This window comes from Myotis nattereri (genome assembly GCF_964212035.1).
Source record: "Myotis nattereri genome assembly, chromosome: 2".
NCBI classification, from domain to species: Eukaryota; Metazoa; Chordata; class Mammalia; order Chiroptera; family Vespertilionidae; genus Myotis; species Myotis nattereri.
The window spans coordinates 9256702-9279524 of NC_138076.1; the positions used below are offsets into that span (position 1 = coordinate 9256702).

General features: G+C 39.9%; 1 protein-coding gene across 1 annotated transcript in view; it reads right to left on the reverse strand.

The window, feature by feature from the left end:
* The window catches only part of LOC308514062 (cytochrome P450 4V2-like), a 33061-nt gene that overhangs the window by 1362 nt on the left and 8876 nt on the right, over positions 1–22823 (reverse strand). Inside the window, exons 3-10 of the mRNA XM_081084103.1 lie at positions 22664–22749; positions 21736–21926; positions 21286–21355; positions 19486–19612; positions 17245–17430; positions 5903–6005; positions 1559–1693; positions 1287–1466 (exon numbers count right to left, since the gene is read on the reverse strand). Coding sequence (XP_080940229.1) covers positions 1287–1466; positions 1559–1693; positions 5903–6005; positions 17245–17430; positions 19486–19612; positions 21286–21355; positions 21736–21926; positions 22664–22749 — 1078 coding nt within the window. The remainder of the gene's footprint in view (positions 1–1286; positions 1467–1558; positions 1694–5902; positions 6006–17244; positions 17431–19485; positions 19613–21285; positions 21356–21735; positions 21927–22663; positions 22750–22823) is intronic.

Here is a 22823-nt window from a genome sequence, read left to right on the forward strand (position 1 = left end):
TTTTCACAGTAGGCCCTGGGAGAACCAGTATCACTCACGATGCTTCCTAATAATAAAGATTCTTGAGTGCCCTTCCCGGCTCCCACCCAGTGCATCTGAATAGCTGTGTGGACAAAGAATCCAGCCCATGCAGCACCCAGATGAATCCTGGGCTCATTGAAGCCTGAGAACCACTACTCTAGAATGCTCTCCTCTGAGCCTTTAATGCAGTTTACTATAGAGTTACCAGGCCTCATTGCACCAGTGCCTGCATTTACATAAATAAAATGCCAGAGGTACTAAGCCAAAAGTGTTTATAATGCATGGCGGTGTGCAATCATTTTGTTTAAGTACTTCCACTGGTCCTATGGTGAGCATTCTCAGTTTTGGTTTTGAAAAAAGTAATTCTTAAAAGCAATAGAAACAGGTTAAATAAACTAATTGTTATAAATAAGCTTTCTACCATATAAAGTATATTCTACTTCAATCCAAAGATCTACATTTTAAAACTCTACCATGAAACTTGTTATGCTTTATGTTATGGGCTGAATGGTATTCCCCCCAAATTCATCTGCTGAATTCTTAACCCTCAGTACCTCACAATGTGACTGCATTAGGGGATAGGGCCCTTAAAGAGGTGAGTAAAATAAAATGAGGACCTTGGATGGGCCCTAATCCAATCTGACTGGTGTCTTTATAAAAAAAAGAGAGATCAAGCCCTGGCTGGGTGGCTCAGTTGGTTGGTATGTCATCCCATTCACCATGAGATTGTGAGTTCAGTTCCATCAGGACATATACTTAGGTTGTGGGTTAGATTCCTGGTTGGGGCACGTATGGGAGGCAACCAATCAATGTTTCTCTCACATCAATGATTCCCTCTCCCTCTAAAAATCAATAAAAATGTATCCTTGAGTGGGGATTAATTAAAAACACACCCACACCCACACACAGACAGAGGAATAAACTCTTTCTGTGAAGACAGAGGGAGAAGACATCTATCTATAAGCCAAGGACAGATGCCTCAGAAGAAACCAGCCCTGCAGACACCTTGATCTTGGACTTCTGGCCTCCAGAATTGTGGGAAAATAAAATTCTGTCATTTAAGCTACCCAGTCTGTGGTGCTTTGTTACAGCAGCCCTAGAAAACTGATATACTTTACGACAGTCATAGTAAAGTGGGGAAAAAATATAACAGCTAGTTTTTTTAACAGACTTGTATCTGAGACACTACATCTCAAAGACACTGTTGTGAGAAATCCCCTGCCGTGTTCGCCTGAAAGGTCAAACCGATTCTGATGGATACAAACCTATACAGTTTCTGGGTCCAGCAGAGAAGGGCACATATGCGTATGGATGGCGTCCCATCGAATTCTCGGGAAAGAACCGCTCTGGCTTGAACTCCTCAGGGTCTGGGAAGTACCGTGGGTCTCTATGCAGTGCGTAGGGAATGATGAGTATCTGAGAGCCTTTCACGACGTTGTACCCCCCTGTCATGAGATAGTCGATATGTCATGAGAACAGAACAAGACAGACACAGAAAAGTCCACTCTGCCCACTACTTTCATGAAAGAACTCTCACCAACATCGCAATCTTCATTAAGTTCACGGGCAATTATAGGCACAGAAGGAAATATACGAAGGGTCTCCTTAATAACACACTCCAGATATTTAAGTTTCTTCAGGTCTTCTAAGGTAACGGGGCGATCAGAATTCCCTGATCAAAGTAAATACATGGAATAAAATAAATGAAAGAACGATTTGGGCTTGGTGGATAAGACATCAAAAAAGAATATATTATAACATCAATACACTGAATGTTAAATACCAACAGCAAAAGTAAAATTCTTAATAGTATAGATAATCAAAATAAAATGAGAAAATAATGCTAAGTAAAAAAAAAAAAAGATACAAAAGGTCACGTTGTAGCATTAAATTTGGAGGAAGTACTCAGAGAAGATCAATCCATAGAGACAGAGTGTAAGTGAGGTGCTGCCAGGGGCTGGGGAAGAGAAAATGGGCAGTGGCTGATTAATGGTGCAGGGTTTCCTTTTGGCTGCTGACATGGGTTGGAATTAGACAGAGGTGACAGTTGCATAACATTGTCAATGCATGAAACTATAAGTTTAAAACATTTAATTTTGAATTCTCAGCGTCTCTTCAGAAGTGAATCTTCTCCTGGGTCAGCTTCTTGGACTCTCCCCATAGCCTGGCCCCCAAACACCCTCCATTCCCACCTCAGAGAGAAATCCAAATGACTTCTTGGATGTGCCAACAGGAGAAAAAACACAGCACAAAGCCACCGAAAATACTGAGAAAGCAAAAAATGAGACAGACCAACTCAATGAACAAGCCAGTGAGAAGATTCTGAAGGCGGACATATAGCAAATCCTGCCAACCACTGTTTCTCAGAAGAGGTAGGAATTGATGGCCTAAAACCCAAATTTTCAACCAACAACATTTGGAACCATCTCTATGCCTGCACTGCTTGGGGAGATGCACGGAAAGGCACTGTGTTATTTAACCAGAGTTGAAGTACAGAATGGAAAAGTAATACAGCAGGTCACAGAACAGATTTTCATTTCGATGAAAACCCTTCCTTGGAAAATAATTGCACCCAGAGAATTTCATCTGAGTGCAAGCCGTGATGCATTTTCAAAGTCCACGAAATATCTGAAAAGGATCTGATGAAATGTTCAAATCCAATGCAGGATAAAGCCAGCAGGAAGAGACCAAGAAACAAAAATCTGGTTTATGGCCATTCTGATGCAGATGCAGGTAAGGTGGGAGATCATCGAAAGTTGTATTTGCCAAAATCCAATTCATTACTACTTGCTTCCTGATATGGAAGATGAAGATGGGGAATGAGAAGAGAAGAAGATGATGATGGAGGGGGAGAGGGAGAGGATTGAAAGCTACCAACGAACAAGCTGATGAGGATGAAGGAGAAGATGATTAAGGAACACGGATGGATTCCAACCTTCTTTTTAAAAGTTTTCTCCAGTCACTGGGAGCAAGTTACAGTCTGGGGTTTGTTTTGTTTTACGCTTAGGCTCAGTCATTCTGCCCTTGAAGTCTTTTCTCTCCCTTACATCCTGGTTCTCAACTTATTTGGGGGGAAATACCTTGAGCAGAATACAGTGGGAAAAGAATCTCTAACGCTTTCTGTTCCAAATTCTTTTTTTTTTTTTTTTTTACTTTTAAAAGTATTTTTATTTTTTTCCCTTGATTTTAATTTTTTTTTCTTTATTGACTAGGGTATTACACATGTGTCCTTATCCCCCCATTGTCCCCTAATCCCCCACTCATGCCCTCACCCGCCTGGTGTCTGCATCCATGGGTTAGGCTTATATGCATGCATACAAGTCCAAATTCACTTTTATCCCTTCCTATTAAACTTTATGGAATCAATGCCCCTGTGCTCTGTGGGAAAGAAAAACCTTCTGCTTAAATTGCTCCGCTAGAGACTGGAGGCTCAGTCTGCACAGTAGTACACAGAATTCTAACTTGTTTCCTCCCTTCTCTGTACATTGAGCACACAGATTACACTGTGTCTCTGTGAATGTGGACAGTTAGCATTTATCAACATATACCTGTCTACTTTCTCTTGTAGGGAACATTTTTTAAACTAAAAAAAAAAATGGGTTTATAGAAGGACAAAGGGTAGTTATGAGATGTTTGGGTTAGTTAAGTCGGCATTTAAACAACAAGGCTTCCCCTTTGGTATGTTTAATTGTGACATTTAATGGACTTCCTTGCAGTTTAAAATGATACTTTTAAAATAAAATTTTAAAATACTTTAAAAATAAAATTTAATAAACTTGAAATGAGAAAAAAATAAAATAAAATTCTCTCCTAATAATGGCCTGGGCCCTGCCACTCAATAGGAGAGTAGCAGTCCTGCAGAATCTTATTTGGAATCGTCATTCTCTATTGTAATCTTGTTCCTGTTTATTTAATTTTTTTTTGTTTCACTGGAAAGAAAAGATATTGATCAATTTTAAACATTAAAAGTGTACCAGTTGCTTTCTTATAATGAATCTAAATGTGATGTCTACCTCAGTAAAAAAAAAAGAAAAAAGAAAAGAAAAGAAAAACAGGAATGAATACTTACATTCAATATCCAAAGATCAGTTGCTCAAAAAATTTTTAGAACTAATACTGGAGGTAGAAGAGAAGTGAGGCACAATTAGCAAAAGCATGAGAAGCAGCAGAATAAAAATTCTAGCAAAAATGGTGTCAATTATGTGAGATCCAAAAGTACTTATGACACCTACATTGTGCTAGAAATTGTAAAAAACATGAACATGGGAACACATTCCAAAAGACTCTGGGTTTCTAGAATACCCAATTTACCCACCAGAGGCAATCTGAGAGAAATACAAAGTGATACGGGAAAAGTGAAATGACAGAAACAGAGCCCAGAAGTTTAGATCATCTCCATTCTATAAAATAAAGTCTTTGCTCTTGATATGAAAATCCAGTCCTCACACCATCTGGACATGAAATTACTTTTCCCACTTCACACCTCAATGGGTTCTAACAAATGTTCTGAATTCCACCTGTCCTTTGATGCTTACTATTATCTTCTGACTTCTCCACTTTGCCATTGTGCAACTGAAGCCTCTCTTCCTAGAATGTCTTCCACATCCTCCTCCTCTTTTCCTTTATTATTCCTTCTCCACTTTGCACTAGAAAAATACATCAGATACCAATTTGTTGGTTGGCCAAGCCAACCTTTACCTTTCTTTTCCCAGCCATGGGAAGCCATATGACATCTGAATAAACAAAGGTTTAAGTCAATGGTACAATGCAAAGTTCCTTTGTGGTAGGCTGATTGTGACCCACAAAAAAAATCATGTTCTAATCCCTAGAACCTTTAAATATTACCCTTTTTGGGAAGAATAATATTTCCAATAAAATCTTTTGAAGATTTTATTAAGGATCTTAAAATGGAGAGATGATCGTTAATTATCCAGTTGGGCCATGAATGCCATCACAAATGTCATGATAAGAGGGAGCTGAGGGAGATTTGACTCACACCCACAGAAGAGAAGGCCATGTGAAGATGGAGAAAGAGATTGGAATGATGTGGCCATAAGCCAAGGTATGTTGGCAGTCACCAGAAGGAGTGGATTCTCCCCTCAGGCTTCCAAAAACTGCAGCCCTGCCAACACATTGATTCAACTCAGAGATACTCATCGAGGCCTTCTGGTGTCCAGAACTGTAAGAGAATATATTTCTGTTGTGCTAAGCCACCCAGTTTGCAGAATCGGTGACTGCAGTCAAAGGAGACTAATATTATCCTTCATCCCCCCTCCCCTTTCTTATTGCCTTAAAGATAAGCATGAGACCCAGAACCACAATCAAGAAAACAAAATCCATGATGATGAAAATGACAGAGAGAAAAAAGAGCAAGCCCCGGATTCTAACAACATCCCTACAGGCATCAGCCTAGGACCCCTTACCTACAGGTTACTGGTTGTACAAAAGAAATGTATGTCCCATCAGCTTAACCCACAGAAATCCTATATGGAACAGCTCTCCTTGACCCTGCTAACCAGCTTCACCTCTCCTCTCTGCTCTCTGCTAGCCCTTTCCTAATATCACCCAAGCACACAGCCATGACTTGATACTTTATACACAGTGTCTGCTTCACCTATGAAGCGTGAGGTCCCTGAGGACAGTGACATTTATCAGTGTAGCCCCTGCATCTAGCCCCGTGCAGTGACAGGCCAAGCACCGTAAACAAATAGATGAGGTCTTGCAAAAGACATTAGGCCTGGAAGGGATCCCATATGGCAGCCTTCCTGCTTATTACAGTGTCTTTAGAACAGGCCCAACTGCACATTCTTAATGAGGAAGAATGCCATTTGCTTCAGTGACTTGGGACCTTCAATGTAAGTAGTGAAAGGGCCATACATACCAAACACTTCATCCAGTTCATTGCCTAATTTTTTCTGGACTTCTGGATAGCAACCCAATAGGTACAAGGTCCAGTTCATTCCAGCTGCAGTTGTGTCATGGCCCTACAAATGTAAGAGAAAAAAAAAATAGCTTAGAAAGCAGAGTTCTATTGAGAAGGTTAGGGATGCAAGCTCTATTTTGAATTGTCTCTGGATTTGACAGCTGTGACCTGACCCCAGACAGAACAAGTTAATTTTATACAGTATTTTACCTCAGTGGGGAACAAACCAATGAAACAATCCCTTCAAAGGGGATGCCTCTGGGTACAGGGACATTCAATACGACAGAGTCACATACTTGGTGAGAGTGGCTGGGCTGGGCTGACAGGAGGCATGCTGAGGGAACTCCGTGTGCTGGACTGTTTTTGAGGGGAAAAAAGTGTGACTTTCCTGAGCCAAGTTGCCAGATCTGCACTTCTCCACTGTCCCCCATTTGTACAGTAGGGCGGACACCAGGCAGCACATGGGTGGTTCTGAACAACAGTCTACACATCAAGAAGTTGATAAATACCCCAATTTAAACCTTGCTGAGTTTGAGGCAAAATACCATCATTTTGTGGAAAGGAACTCAATTATTCTTCACAAAAAAACCATGGGAGCCCAGCAGGCCTGGTTCAGTGCTTGAGCATCGACCTATGAACCAGGAGGTCATGGTTCGATTCCTGGTCAGGACACATGCTTGGGTTGTGGGCTCAATCCCCAACAGGGGGCATGCAGGAGGCAGCCATTCAGTGATTCTCTCTCATCATTGATGTTTCTGTCTCTCCTTCTCCCTTCAATAAAAATATATTACTCTGAAATCAATAAAAATATATATATTTTTAAATCTCCGTGGGATACATGATACCGCTATTCACATTTTAGAGATGACAAACTGAACCCCCAAAAGATGCTACATGACTTTCCCAGGGCCCGACAGCTTCATAGGAGGTGGAGACAAGAGTAGGACCCTCAGAGTTTCTGATGACAAAGCAGAGTCCACACTCTTCACCTCGGGGAGCGTGGAAGATCCGGGGTGAGGAGACTCCTGCTCCAATACTGAGGGTTGTACCCTGGGCGACCTTCTTCTCTGTCTGTTCATTGTCTTTAGGCATCAGCCCCTTATTTCCTATCCTCATCTCACCAGGACCCTCCACATGCAAAATGGTAAGTTCTTCAGGAAAAAAATGTATTTGAAAAATAAAAAATAATATTATAACTCTTACTGGTCCATTTACCCTATGCAACACAAGTGACCATTGTAATATTTCATCTCCTGGAAGAAGTCTCTGAAGCACTTGTTTTAGCTCCTAAGTGGAATTGTGGAGGACTTTTCTGCAATTTTAAAAAATAAGTTTATAAGTCTCTGATGTTGTCATGATTGTATTTTCTCACACTTGCAATTTCTTTAAAGAAATGACTCTGAACTCCAGACAAAAGCTTGCCCATGTCACTCAGTTGTTTAGCAAAGTCATAGAGGACATGCTTTTGCTAAACACTTTTAATAGCTTCTCTTGAATTTGAAAATGAACTTCCTGTTTTATTTTTGTCTGCGACCCAAAAGCAGCAAACACAAAGCACAGAGCCAACAAATGCATTGGCGGAACTTCGCAAGGCAAGAATCCACCAGACCAGGAGCATAAAAGGCCTGGCATAGACATAGAAGCATGGAACAGATTGTCTGTTCCATATCAGAGGGAAGGAGGGGGTGGGTATGTGAGTGGGTGGGAAGAGATCAACCAAAGAACTTGTATGCATATATGCATAACCCATGGACAGAGACAATAGCGGGTGAAGACCTGGGGTGGGGGGCTGGAGCAGGCTATAAGGAGTTATTGGGGGAAAACGGGGGAAATATGTAATACTTTTAACAATAAAGATTTAAAAAATAAAAATAAAATGAAATTTAAAAGTAAAAAAATAAAATAGAAGGCCTGGCAGCAACAGCCTGCATCCTCTTACGGAGGAGGTCAGAATATTGTAGTTGTACATGCTATGCCCACTGTTTCATGAGAAGAAGGAAAAAATTAGAACTTCAAAGAATGTTAGAGCTGCAAGAAAGAGGTTGTTAGTCTGGTTGTTTTTGTGGAAGTGAGAGGTTACTGGTGGGAGAAGGATGTGTATGTGCAGGTGTGAGTGTGTGTGTATGTGCAGGTGTGAGTGTGTGTATGCATGTGTGGGTACAGGGGCCACTTCAACATCAGACACCAGCCAATATCTGTTGCACAAGAATGTGCCGGGCAGGATGGCTGGTGCACATAGAAAACTGTTCACCTAGTCCTCACAGCTGTTCTGTGTGGCCGTGTTATTACAGCGAGGACACAGAAGTCCCGAAAGGGAGAGGAGTTGCCGAGGTCACCCTTCTAGTACAGGTCAGAGCTGGGATTTGGCCCCACAGCCTACTCTTTAGTGAATTAGATGTCCATTTTCTGCATAATGTTTATTTTCTATAAAGTGATCTGCTTAAAATAGAATTTTAAAACCGCTGATATAGTCCATCTTTCCACTTTCCACACAGGGAGACTATGGCAGAGATCTGCAATGACTGGGCCTGTCTCCTCTGGCCAGTCAGCACAGACCTGGGAGAGGTCAGGTCTGTGGACCCTTCACACTGCTTGCTTCCTGCTACAGGGCACAGAGCTTCCTCCCTGGGGAGGCACTGCACCCAGGCGGCTGCAGGCAGAGCAAACACAATCCATGCAGTCTGCCATCAAAAACTGATGGCTTTGCCTTTCCTCCATTTCCAGGATATTCCAAAGGCTGCTTCTTAAAACCATTGCTTAATCTTTATTTGGTAAGCCACATGTTAAAAGCTTTTCTCTTTATAATATTTAATGTAGTTAAAATTATTTTTGCAAAAGAATCGTCTTTTTGCCCAGCTGGTGTGGCTCAGTGGTTGAGTGTTGACCTATGAAGGAGGACGACACGGTTCAATTCCTGGTCAGGGTACATGCAGGAGGCAGCCAATCAATGATTCGCTCTCATCACTGATGTTTCTATCTTCCTATCCCTATCCCTTTCTCTCTCTCCCTAAAAAAAATCAATAAAACTATATATTTTTAAAATTTGTCTTTTTTTTTTTAATGCGAAGACGAGCAATCTCCTTAGAATCACAAACTGTTTAAATTCTCTACTAGAAGGAGCTGGGAAGATGGTGGCTGGCAGGATGGAGGTGAGGGAGAGGGTGTGATTGAGTGATGAAGTGACAGGGGAGTCTGTGGATGTGTGCAATGTGTGTGTGAATGAGTGAGGGACAGTTAAATCCAGCAGGAGTACCAGAGGCTGGCAGACCAGGCTCTCCTGGACAGGGAGCCCCTACCACTGCTGCAGGCACTCCCCCGGCTGTGGGGCTCAGGCAGGGAGCCCATGCCATCTTGAAGGGGAGAGGGGCCTCCTCTAGGAACTCATCAGCACCACCGCCCAGACTGGCCCCCCTCCCCCACTCATGTTCTCATCCCCCTGTTGTCCATGTCCATTGGTTTGGTTTATATCCATGCATACAAGTCCTTTGGTTGATCTCTTCCCCTTACCCCCACCCTCCCTTACTTTCCAACTGGGGATTGATAGTCTGATCACTTTTTCTCTGTCTATGTAGTTCTCTATATTCCACAAATGAGTGAGATCATGTGGTATTTATCTTTCTCTGACTGGCTTATTTCACTTAGCATAATGCTAAGTTCCATCCATGCTGTTGCAAATGGCAAGAGTTCCTTCTTTTTTACAGCAGCATAGTATTCCATTGTGTAGATGTACCACTGTTTTTTAATCCACTCATCTGCTGATGGGCACTTAGGCTGTTTCCAAATCTTAGCTATGGTGAATTGTGCTGCTATGAACATAGGGGTGTATATATCCTTTCTGATTGGTGTTTCTGGTTTCTTGGGATATATTCCTAGTAGTGGGATCACTGGGTCAAATGGGAGTCCCATTTTTAGTTTTTTGAGGAAACTCCATACTGTTCTCCACAGTGGCTACACCAGTCTGCATTCCCACCAGTGTGCAGAAGAGTTCCTTTTTCTCCACATCCTCTCCAACACTTGTGATTTGTTGATTTGTTGATGATAGCCATTCTGGCAGGTGTGAGATGATACCACATTGTTGTTTTGATTTGCATCTCTTGTATAATTAGTGACTTTGAGCATGTTTTCATATGTCTTTCAGCCTTCTGTATGTCCCCTTTTAAAAAGTGTCTATCTAGGCCCGTTGCCTATTTTTTGATTGGATTGTTTATCTTCCTATTGTTAAGTTGCATGAGTTCCCTGTAAATGTTGGAGATTAAACCCTTATCGGTGATATCGTTGGCAAATATGTTCTCCCATGCAGTGGGCCTTCTTCTTCTTCTTTTTTTTTTTTAATATATTTTATTGATTTTTTACAGAGAGGAAGGGAGAGAGATAGAGAGTTAGAAACATCGATGAGAGAGAAACATTAATCAGCTGCCTCCTGCACATCCCCCGCTGGGGATCTGCCCGCAACCCAGGTACATGCCCTTGACCGGAATCGAACCTGGGACCTTTCAGTCCGCAGGCCGACGCTCCATCCACTGAGCCAAACCGATTTCGGCAACAGTGGGCCTTGTTGTTGTTTTGTTGATGGTTTCCTTTGCTGTGCAAAAGCTTTTTATTTTGATGTAGTCCCATTTGTTTAATTTCTCTTTAGTTTCCATTGTCCTAGGAGCAGTATCAGAGAAGAAATTCCTTTGGCATATGTTTGCGATTTTGCTGCCTGTGGATTCCTCTAGTATTTTTATGGCTCCCAGTCTTACGTTTAAGTCTTTTATCCATTTTGAGTTTATTTTGTGCATGGTGTGAGTTGGTGGTCTAGTTTCATCTTTTTGTATGTATCTGTCCAATTTTCCCAACACCATTTTTTGAAGAGATTGTCTTGACTCCATTGTATGCTCTTGCCTCCTTTGTTGACTCTTAATTGGGCATAGTGGTTTGGGTTGATTTCTGGGTTCTCTACTCTATTCCATTGATCTATATGTCTGTTCTTGTGCCAGTACCATGCTGTTTTAAGAACAGTGGCTTTGTAATACAGCTTAATATCTGGTATTGAGATTCCACCTACTTTGTTCTTCTTTCTCAGGATTGCTGCAGCTATTCGAGGTCTTTTTTTGTTCCAGATGAATTTTTGGAGCGTTTGTTCTAGATCTGTGAAATATGCCGTTGGTAATTTAATGGGGATTGCATTGAATCTATAGATTGCTTTAGTTAGTATGGACATTTTGATGATATTGATTCTACCAATCCATGAACACGGTATGTTCTTCCATCTGTTTATGTCTTCCTCTATCTCTTTTTTCAGTGTCCTGTAGTTTTTCGCATATAAGTCTTTTACCTCCTTAGTTAAATTTATTCCTAGGTATCTTAATTTTTTTGGTGCGAAGGTAAATGGGATTGCTTTTTTAGTCTCCCTTTCTGTAAGTTCACTATTGGTGTAAAGAAATGCCATAGATTTCTTGGCATTAATTTTGTATCCTGCTACATTGCTGAATTCATTTATTAAGTCTAATAATTTTTTGATGGAGCCTTTAGGGTTCTCTATGTACAGTATCATATCATCTGCAAATAAGGACAGTTTTACTTGTTCTTTTCCAATTTGGATGCCTTTCATTTCTTCTTCTTGTCTGATCGCAACGGCTAGTACTTCCAGTACTATGTTGAACAGGAGTGGTGAGAGGGGGCATCCCTGTCTTGTTCCTGTTCTTAGGGGAAATGGTTTTAGTTTTTGTCCATTGAGTATGATGTTGGCTGTGGGTTTGTCATATATGGCTTTTATTATGTTGAGGTATGATCCTTCTATTCCCACCTTGCTGAGAGTTTTTATCAAGAATTGGTGTTGGATTTCATCAAATGCTTTTTCTGCATCAATTCATATGACTATGTGGTTTTTATCTCTCAATTTGTTTATGTGATGTATCACGTTTATTGATTTGCAGATATTGTACCATCCTTGCATCCCTGGGATAAATCCTACTTGGTCATGGTGTATGATCTTTCTGATGTACTGCTGGATCCGATTTGCTAGGATTTTGTTGAGGATTTTGGCATCTGTGTTCATGAGGGATATTGCCTGTAATTCTCTTTCATTGTGTTGTCTTTGTCTGGTTTTGGTATTAGGGTGATGTGGCTTCATCGAATGTGCTTGGAAGTGTTCCTTCCTCTTGAATTTTTTGGAATAGTCTGAGGATATGTTTTAGTTCTTTCTTGACTGTTTGGTAAAACTCCCCTGTGAAGCTGTCTGGATGCGGGCTTTTGTTTGCTGGAAGCTTTTTGATTACTGCTTCAATTTCTTCCATAGTTACTGGCCTATTGAGATTTTTAGATTCTTCCTGATTAAGTTTTGGAAGGTTGTATTTTTCTAGGAATATGTCCATTTCCTCCATGTTGTCTAGTTTGTTGTAGTAGAGTTGTTCATAGTATTTTTTAACAATTCTTTGTATTTCTGTGGGGTCTGTTGTTATTTCTCCTCTTTGATTTCTGATTTTGTTTATTTGGGTCCTCTTTGTTTCTTGGTGAGCCTGACTAGAGGTTCATCAATCTTGTTTCTCTTTTCAAAGAACCAGCTCTTGGTTCTGTTGATCTTTTGTATTGTTTTTTTTGGTCTCTATGTCATTTATCTCCACTCTGGTCTTTATTATTTCTTTCCTTCTGCTTACACTGGGCTTTTCTTGTTGCTCTCTTTCTAACTCTTTGAGTTGTAGGGTTAAGTAATTTATTATCATTGTTTCTTGTTTTTTGCCATAGGCTTGTAGAGCTATGAACTTCCCTCTCAAGACTGCTTCCGCTGAATCCCATAGGTTTTGTATTGTTGTGTTTTCATTGTTGTTTGTTGCCATGATGTTTTTTTATTTCTTCTTTGATCTTCTGGTAACCCAATCATTGTTTAATAGCATGCTATTTAGTCTCCATGTGTTTGATTTTTTTGGATTGTTTTTATTGTAGTTGATTTCCAGTTTTATGCCATTGTGATCTGAAAAGATGCTTGATATGATTTCTATCTTCTTGAATTTGAAGAGACTTTGCCTGTGACCCAATATATGGTCTATCTTTGAAAATGACCCATGTGCACTTGAGAAGAATGTATATTCTGTGGCTTTGGGATGAAATGTTCTGAAGATGTCAATTAATTCCATCTGATCTAGTGAGTCATTTAGGATTGGTGTTTCTTTGCTGATTTCTTGTTTAGAGGATTTGTCCAATGGCGATAGTGGGGTGTGAAAGTCCCCTACTATGATTGTATTGCTGTCAATATCTCCCTTTATCCCCTCCAGAAGTTTTCTTATGTATTTGGGTGCTCCTATATTGGGTGTGTATATGTTTACCAGAGTTATTTCTTCTTGTTGGATTTCTCCCTTTAGTATTTTGAAGTGGCCTTCCTTATCTCTTTTTATGTCCTTCACTTTGAGATCTAATTTGTCAGATATAAGTATTTCTACACCAGCTTTTTTTTTCATTTCCATTCGCCTGAAAAACCTTTTTCCATCCCTTCACCATCAGTCTGTGTGCTTCTTTTTTTCTGAGGTGGGTTTCCTGTAGACAGCAGATATATGGGTCATGTTTTCTTATCCACTCAGTTACTCTATGTCTTTTAATTGGAGCATTTAATCCATTTACATTTAAAGTTATTATTGATAGGTACTTGTTTGTCACCATTTTTATTCTTTACCCCTGTGTTCCTTCTTCGTTTCGTATTTTTTTTTTTTTACAGCAGACCCTTTAGCATTTCTTGCATTGTTAGTTTGGTGGTAATAAATCCCCATAGTCCTTTTTTGTTCATGAAGCTCCTGATTTCACCCTCAATTTTGATTGATAGCCTTGCTGGGTACAATATTCTTGGATTCAGACCCTTCCTTTGCATGACTTTGTATATTTCCTTCCATTCCCTTCTTGCCTGATGCGTTTCTGTTGAGAAATCAGTCGCTAGCCTAATGGGGGATCCTTTGTAGGTAACTTTTGTCTCTCTCTGGCTGCTTTTAAGATCCTTGCTTTGTTGTTAGTGTTTGCCAGTTTAATTATAATGTGCTTTGGCGTGGGTATATTGGGGTTCATTTTGTTTGGGACTCTGTGAGCTTCTTGGATTTGTATGAGCTTTTTCTTCCCTATATCAGGGAAATTTTCTGTCATTATTTTTTCAAACAGGTTTTCTATTCCTTGCTCAGTTTCCTCTCCTTCTGGCACTCCTATTATGCGGATGTTGTTTCGTTTTGTGTTGTCCCAAAGTTCTCTTAGGCTCTTCTCCAGCTTTTTAAATTTTTTTTTCTAGAAGCTGCTCTGCTTGGGTAGTTTTTCCTACCTTGTCTTCTAGCTCACTGATGCAGTCCTCTGCTTCTTCTAGTCTACTGATGATTCTTTCCATTGAGTTCTTTATAGTAGTGATGTCATTTTTCATATCTTCTTGGTTCTTCTTCATTTCCTCTTGGTTCTTACACATATTGTTGAATTTGTCTTCCATTCTTTTCATCCACCTTATGACCATTTCTCTGAATTCTTTCTCTGACAGGTTGCTTGCCTCCATTGCCTCCATTTTGTTTACTTCCTTTTCTGGTGATGCCTGTTTTTCTTTCATATGCAGGCTGTTTCTTTGTCTCCCCATGATCTCTCTTTTTTAGGTGTTTGGTTATGTAGTTCTCTCTTTGCTGCATTGATTTAAAGGCACAAAATACAACACAACAAGGCACAAAGCACAAGGCACTGAACACAAATGTATTCACGATACTAATAACCCCAAATAAAGGTGACCACCAGATCAAAGAGAATTAGGGGATAAGGAAGAAAGAAGAGAAAAAGAAAAAAGAGGGGGAAAAAGGAGTGCCAAATGAAATTGGGAAAAGGAAAAAAAAGTAAGAGAGAAAAGAAAGAGAATGAAATAGAAGAGGGGAAGAAACTATTTATATGTGGAGAAAACTCCTATAGAACAGCCACTAATCCCAACAAATTCCAGAACAGAATGCAAACTACAAACAACAATTGATATCAAGTGAGGCGAGGGAAAACAGGCGAAAAAAAATAATAATAACCAGAAAAGAAAAATAAACAAGCAAACAAACAGAAAAATAGAAAGAAAAAGCAAAACAATCTCACAAACAAGCATAAAAACACCCCAATATACTGATCAATCAAGTAAACAACAACCAAATGACAGACAGGGAAAAAAAATTTGGACAGTGAAGAAAGAGAAGAGAGAGGTGTATATGGATTTAGAGCAGGGGATTGGAAATTAGATATATAAGTAGGGTAAAATTTTAACAGGGGGTAAAAAGAAGGAATAGGGAAAATCTAAAGCAGGAATAGGGTAAGAGAAACAGGACAACAAAAGGGGAAAAGTGAGGAGAGTTTTGGTGTAAAGGTAAAGTTGAGGTAGAATAAAATGAAGCTAAAGGAAAGATGAAATTAGAATTTAGAACACTAATCCCAAAATAAGATAAAGAGAAAATATAATGAAACTTTAAAAAAAGGTAAAATGGTAGTAGTAATAATACTGGTTAAAAATAAAAATGGCCGAAACCGGTTTGGCTCAGTGGATGGAGCGTTGGCCTGCGGACTGAAAGGTCCCAGGTTTGATTCCGGTCAAGGGCATGTATCTGGGTTGCGGGCACATCCCCAATAGGAGATGTGCAGGAGGCAGCTGATCGATGTTTCTCTCTCATCGATGTTTCTAACTCTCTCTCTCTCTCTCCCTTCCTCTCTGTAAAAAATCAATAAAATAAAAAAAATTAACAATAAAAATAAAAAATAAAAATGTAGTAATTAAAAAGGTAAAATCAGGTGATGAAAAAAGAAAAAAATTAGTTTCTTAAATATAAGGTGAAAAAATAAAATAAAATAAAAAATAAAAATGTGCAGTAGTGAAGGTCCTTCAGTTCCTCTACTCTTCTGTTTGACATGCCTTAGTCCTGTCAGGTATTCAGGAGAGTGTTGAAGTTCCCTGTGATACACTGTTCCTCCGTGTTGTAAACCACAGTACTGATTTTAAAGCAGGCAGTATTTGTTTCCCAGACTGCCTTTATTTGTGTTTACAGAAGAGCCAGTTTGTGGTTCAGCCTCTGGGTGGCTGTTTTTCTGGATTGACCTCCAAGGCTATAAGTCCTCTCTAGCCAATAGTTTAGAAGAGCTGTTTCTGCCACAGAGCTGTTTCTTTGATTGTTACTCCCAGCTCTGATTCCCAGGTTCCACAAAAACAACTTTTCCCTGAAGTCTCTGTGAGTGACCCCAATTGGGCCATCCTTTGTATTGGGCTTAATAATCAAATGCAAATATTTAAGGGGGAGAGAGAGAGAAAAAAAAGGGGGGGGGGGCCTGAGGAGGTGCACGGGCTCTGGCAACCCTCCACCTTCCAGCTCTGTGCACAGTCTCTTCCGCACATCCTCTCTCCCCTGGCACTAAGCCGCCAGTACACTGGCAAAATCCGAGGCTGCCTTTTTGCACCCAGTCCAGCTATGGGCTTATTTTTAGCATTCCCTTCTGGCAGCAGCCCTGTGAGACCCCTTCCGCATTCGCGGATCACTCTGGCCCCAATGGCTGCGGACCTCGTGGGGCACAGACTATGCCTGTGGGCGATCCTTTCTCCAACCTGAATTGCAAACTGCACCCTTATCAAGGCAAAATCTGACCTTTCCGTGAGGAGGAGCAGGGCTCCTCTGAGTCCATGTATTCGCGCTGCTTTAGATCCAGTGTTTCTGGGTCAGTAGCTGATTCCTGGATGCCGTGGTTTCAGGGTCTCTAGATGTATACGCTTCCAAAAACAACCACTCAAGATGGCATGGACTCCGCGGCTGAGGCAGCTGTTCCAGGAGAGTTTTCAGCCGCAGTCTCCAACAGCCCCCTTTCTCCGGAGTCCTCTCTGCCTTTGTCAGCTGCAAACTGTCTCCCAGCTGAATTTCCTCTGCCTATTTGGGCTAGATGTTACTCGGGTTCAGCTGCTCACCCTATCTGCTCCGGGACAAGGCACGGGACACATCTGTCTATACCGCTGCCATTTTCTCCCCTCCCCATGCTAAAAACTTTTTAAAAGAATTCCTATAAATTAATTTTTTTAAGTTGAAAATAAATTGAGAACAGATCATCCCTTATACAAAGGATCCCAACATATTTTAAAAGGAGGCTACAAATAATCCTACTATTTCATGTTATTTCTAATTTTACTATTAAATGCTTAAACATGTCTAAGTATTAGTGCTGGCTATTTCTTCATCCTTAGCAGTTTTAACTCCCAAGATTAAAAACAACAACAACAACCAAAAAACATTATCTTGTTATGTACCAGGAACTATAATTTGTTTAATGATGATACCTGAGACTAACAGGACAACACAACATACCTCAAACATAAAAGTGTCCACTTCTTCTCGAATAGCCTCAAGGCTTAGCTTGTTCCCTTCATCATCCATCACATTTAAAAGCAGGTCGAGAAAAGCCTTGCGTTTTCTGTTGGAGAAGGTGGTGCCCTTGTCATCACTTTTACCTTCTTCATCTCTCTTTACTTCATTGGCCCGTTCATTGATGACCTGTATGATTTAAATGATCACATGCTTTTGTGTGGAATTTGACATGGCCTAATAGTCCATTTTCCTGTGAAAATATACTAGCTGCTTTAACAGATTTTTTTTTAAGCCTTTCCTGTTCTGTCTCACTCAACTGGAACCTAGGGTTTTGTGTAAATTTGGTAAAGCTTTCTATGAACATATTTAAGGCATTATTTGATAAGATTTTTAAAAACAAATTTAATGAAAGACAAATACATCATTTCCAAGGACTATTTTTGCAAACTTTCCAACATGGGAATAGAGTAGTAGTCTCCTGAATAGGGCCCAGTGAGTTGAAAGAGCTCATGAGAAAAAGTTGGGGTGGTGGAAAGAACACGATCATTATATAATAGACTAATTATAGGTAATTCTAATTACATGTTGTATTGGAGAAAAGATTCACCCTGTACGCTTGCCGCTTCTTCTGCCTAGAATGCTCTTGCCTCAGAAGCCAGCATGACTAGCTTCCTCCCTAGTTTTAGATCTCTGCTGCCCAATGTCACACTGACAGGGTCACTGCTACCCTAGTCCCTAGCACTCACTCTCTTCCTAAGCCTGCTTTACCTTTTTTTCAATTTCACTTACAACCTGGCATTGTATTTGTTGTTCAGTGACTTTCTCCAACTTCAATGTAGCAGCAACTTTGTGTTTATTCATTGATATATTTCTAACCTTAGAGCCCTGCATGGCATTTTAAAAATGTTCATCAGGTATGTGTTGAATGAATAAAAGAATGAAAGCCCAGGAGCTTAATTTGGTTACACATTTCAACTTTCTCCTCTTTTCAGGCAATTGTCCAAACCTGCTTCCACTTTGCATGAACAGATCCCAAGTTCCATAAAGACAAGCACCATGTCCTCTCTTTGATTCTTGGTGGAACCCCTAGTGCCTGGCACTCAGCATGCAATTTTTGATATTATCCATCCAATTTGGAATTCATTCATTATTGATACTGATATTACTGCATGAAATTTGAAGACAAGTATAATTATACAAATAAAATATAAACTATTCACCGTTCACCTTTGGCCAAGCAATTATGCTATACTCCACTGAGAGCAGCTCACTCCAACATCTCATTCATCTAACTTCTAGGGACTCTAACCACTTGATCTGGAGGCAGTACTTCATTGTGAGGAAGCAATGCCATCATATTTTAAACTAAAATTTACATCAAATGATAAATATAATTACATTTTTCTCTGTACATTTAAATTATAATGCATGTTTTCAATTGAAGTTTGCCTTTTCATAAACATACTTTTAACATAAAGATAGACTATATCCAGGAACTTACTGTTTCCTTGTCATTAAAAATTAAATAGTAATATCTAGTTAATTTTTATCTTTTTCAGTTTAAGATACTGCTATAAATGCCCTTTGTGCCGAAACTGGTTTGGCTCAGTGGATAGAGCGTTGGCCTGCGAACTGAAAGGTCCCAGGTTCGATTCTGGTCAAGGGCATGTACCTGGGTTGCGGGCATATCCCCAGTAGGAGATGTGCAGGAGTCAGCTGATCGATGTTTCTCTCTCATCGATGTTTCTAACTCTCTATCTCTCTCCCTTCCTCTCTGTAAAAAATCAATAAAATATATTTTTTAAAAAAAAAATTTAAAAAATAAAAATAAATAAATAAATAAATACATAAATAAATGCCCTTTGTCTTTGAAAACCATTGCCTAATCCAAATATTTTTTCAGAAGATTCTTATAGCAAAGATCCCTGTGTCTTTATTCTCTGAGCATGGCACCCAGTTTGTTAATAAACTATCATAGCTCATATCACATTTTGTAACTATTTATTTATAGACAACCTCCCCCAGTAGACTAACCTCCCCAGTAGGGAACATTAATGACTGGGTATGTTAACAAACACAGGAATCATACACTTAAAAAGTTCTAGAAAGTGATAGTGGTAGAGGTTGCACAACATTGTTAATGCCCCTAATGCCACTGAATGGCACACTTAAAATGGCTATTATGATAAATTTTATGTTATGTATGTTTGTCCACAATAAAAAAAAAAAATGAGGACTTACATTGGTGGTAAAATTATGTAAGATCTTTAGGTTCTTTTTGTGGTCCCTTCCATCTTTAAACAAAAGGTACAAAACGTCATGCCAGAGCCAAAACGTCCTCATTCTTCGATGTACCAAATCACTCATACTATAAACAGGATGCAAATGTATCAGCTGATATATCAAAAATGTGCATTACTTGAGTACCTATTTGGTGCCTGGTATCAATGAGGGTAATATGTGGCAATGATGATAATTCGTCTCAGTGGCTACTAAGAGCTCTATGCTTAATGCTCAACAATGAACGCATGGGTTATTACACATCCAAGGAAGCTTAAAAATTAAATGGGTCCTTTAGAGGAATGAAGAATATATTCCAAAACATCTTTATTAAATGGCCATCTATTTCTCCAAGAAGAGTTCCGGACCTCCCCGAGCTGCCTGTAGCTCTTATACCACAGGGTGGGATGAAATCTGTCTGTTTAATGTCCACACATTTGCTCGATCACTCCTCTGGCTGTCCTCTTCTCCAGTAAAGTGTCCCTCTGTCACATCCCTGCCCCGAGGCCCTCCCGCAACATTTCCAGTGATGGAGCAGAAAGACCTAGACATGATCTTCTCTTTAAGAGCAGCTTACAGGCAAATTCTGCAGAGTGGCTTTTCCTGGTCACTCAATCTGTGGGCCCTATTGCTGTTTTCTTCTTGAATATCAACTTTACTTATTTCATTCTAGAGGTCCAGTGCATGAAAATCATGCATGGGGGGGGGGTGGCTCCCTCAGCCTGGCCTGCACCCTCTCTAATCTGGGAACCCTCGGGAGACGCTTCGGGGGACATCCCTCTCGCAATCCAGGATCACTGGCTCCTAACCGCTTGTCTGCCTACCGGCTTGATCGCCACCTAACTGCTCCCCTGTTGGCCTGATGGCCCCCAACTGCCCTCCCCTGACAGCCTCATGGCCCCTCATGCCCTTCCCTGATGACCTCATGGCCCCCAAGTGCCCTTCACTGCTGGCCTGATCACCCCTAACTACGTCTGCTTCATACCTACCAGCATGGCTTTGTCTGGAAGGAAGTCAGAGGGTTGGGAGATGTCCGGTCTCCCTGTCTAATTAGCATATTACCCTTTTATTAGTGTAGATACTTATTTGTTTCAATTCTCATCTCCCTGTTATTCTGTCCTGTGGACCAGTATAAAACTAGTCAGTATCTTGTGTTATGAATGGCAAATCTTATATGCTAATATGTGTTAAACTGAATTGGGCAGTGGACTTAAACACAGAATTCCTCAAATCAAATCCTGGACCTGCCTTGTAATAGTTGAATAATCTCAAGCAATTTTTCAAAGTAAATATGACTACTTAAATTAAAAAATAATACATACTCAGTGCAGAAAATATGGGAAGAGAGAATTAATAACAATGCAAACAAGAAAGAGAAGCAGCTAACACAAAACAATATCATAGCTAACATTCTGGAATGATATCTATAAGTTTTTTAATGAATAATTTTTTTATACCTAGTGGTTATCATGCTAAAAATATTGTTTTTATCTTTATTTTATCACTAAGCATCATAATGTAATTTCTCAATATATCATAAAATAATCATATAAAATTATACCATAGCCCGGATGTGTCATAATTCATGCAATAAATCCTTTACTGTTAAAATACATGCATAAATGATTAGGTTGATTTTTAGTGCAATATTTCATTGTGAAACAATGAAAAAGATACAACACAGACAAAATATTATTAGCGATATTTTTTAAAGCTTGAATCAATAACTATTTTAAAAATAATTAGAAGGGCTCCGTTTACCTATAAACTGCACGGACATACTCAGAATCATCATTAGTCTGAGCATCAATATTCTTGCCCATAGCCGTTTCTGCAAAATATGGGTGAGAAGCAACCATTCAATTCATGCACATGCCTTGTGTTTATTTTCCAGTGACAAACACTTCAAAAAAGAGATAAATTCTTATATATTTTAGAATTGTTCCTTTCCCCTTTCACTCTTGCACCTTTTGTTCCTCCTCCTCCCTGTTCATGCTCCTTCTTCCCTCTGACCTTCCTGGCAGGTTGGCTCTGATCCAAGCCCTAGCAGTGGGTACTGCTTCTCAGGAGCCTAATTTAGTGGAAGGACTGCCCCAAAGTAGCCAATATCCTTTCCAACCCCTTCATTTGCCTTCCCAGTGAAATGTTATTTTCTATTTGGGCCTTTGTATGTTTACACCATAGCTCTAGAAACAAATCCATGGGACTTACCACAGATTATATCTAAGGCACAAAGAGTGATGTAAAAAAAGCAGTTAAATTTTTCTCCGTCAACATGTTTTTCAAGCTTATTAACCAATATGTTGGCTTGTTCATTCATGACATCTAAGAAGTCTTCCAGAATGGTAAAATGGAAAGTGGGTGTTAACATTTTTCTCCTGGAGCGCCATTTGTTTCCAGTACTAGAAATACATGACATGGTTACAAAGAAGAGAAAAGCAACATCCAAAGCAAATAAAGCTTAGTCAATACAACAAATTCTTCTTAAACTACAGATTTCCAAATGCTTTGGTCAGAATGTCAAGGCGAGATTCATATACAGTTACAGGATGGGCATATTTTAGATATCCTTCTATATTACTAATATTTAAAAGAGCACTCAACAAAACTGAAAATTTTAAGAATTTTTCTAAATTTCTAAGTTCTGAGTTTCCAAAAATGAGAAATTTCCCCCCCTTTATCCAACCTTAACCCTCTGAAGATCAAGGAGCTCCATGAGTCTTCAAAGTCTCCAAAGTCCCCACCGAAGTCCTGCTTCCTCTTTCTCAGTTGATGGGGTCCTGTTGCTGCATGCCAGCTCCAGGACTGAGGTTACTGTGCTCCAGGTACTTCTCTGAGGATGACTGCCTTTTTCATTGAATTTTCAAGATTTCCCTGCTCAAAACTGCCCTGTGCTGTACTCCATTTCTACATTGGGACTTTCTAACTCTCCTTGGAACACTGGTGATCATCATTATTGAATACCATGGCTGGAGATTACTCTACACCCTGGGTTCCTGTCTCTCACAGGCCCATTATCAACCAACCTTTAAGCTTCTCCCTACTACCCGACTGCATATTCTTGCTATAGGAAAACTACCCCGTGTCAATGCCTGACATGTTACACACAAGACAGCTTTACCGATTTACACTGACTTACCTTGTAAGAAGTCCTAGGCCAAGCCATGGTTGTAGGAATGTGTACAGATAAGACTTGTCAATTTGCTTTGAGCTAGTTAAAATTACCTTAGAAAGAGAGAAAAGAAAAATGAGAGATAGAGATATGAAAGCAACCTTAATTATTAGAATACTGGGCTAGA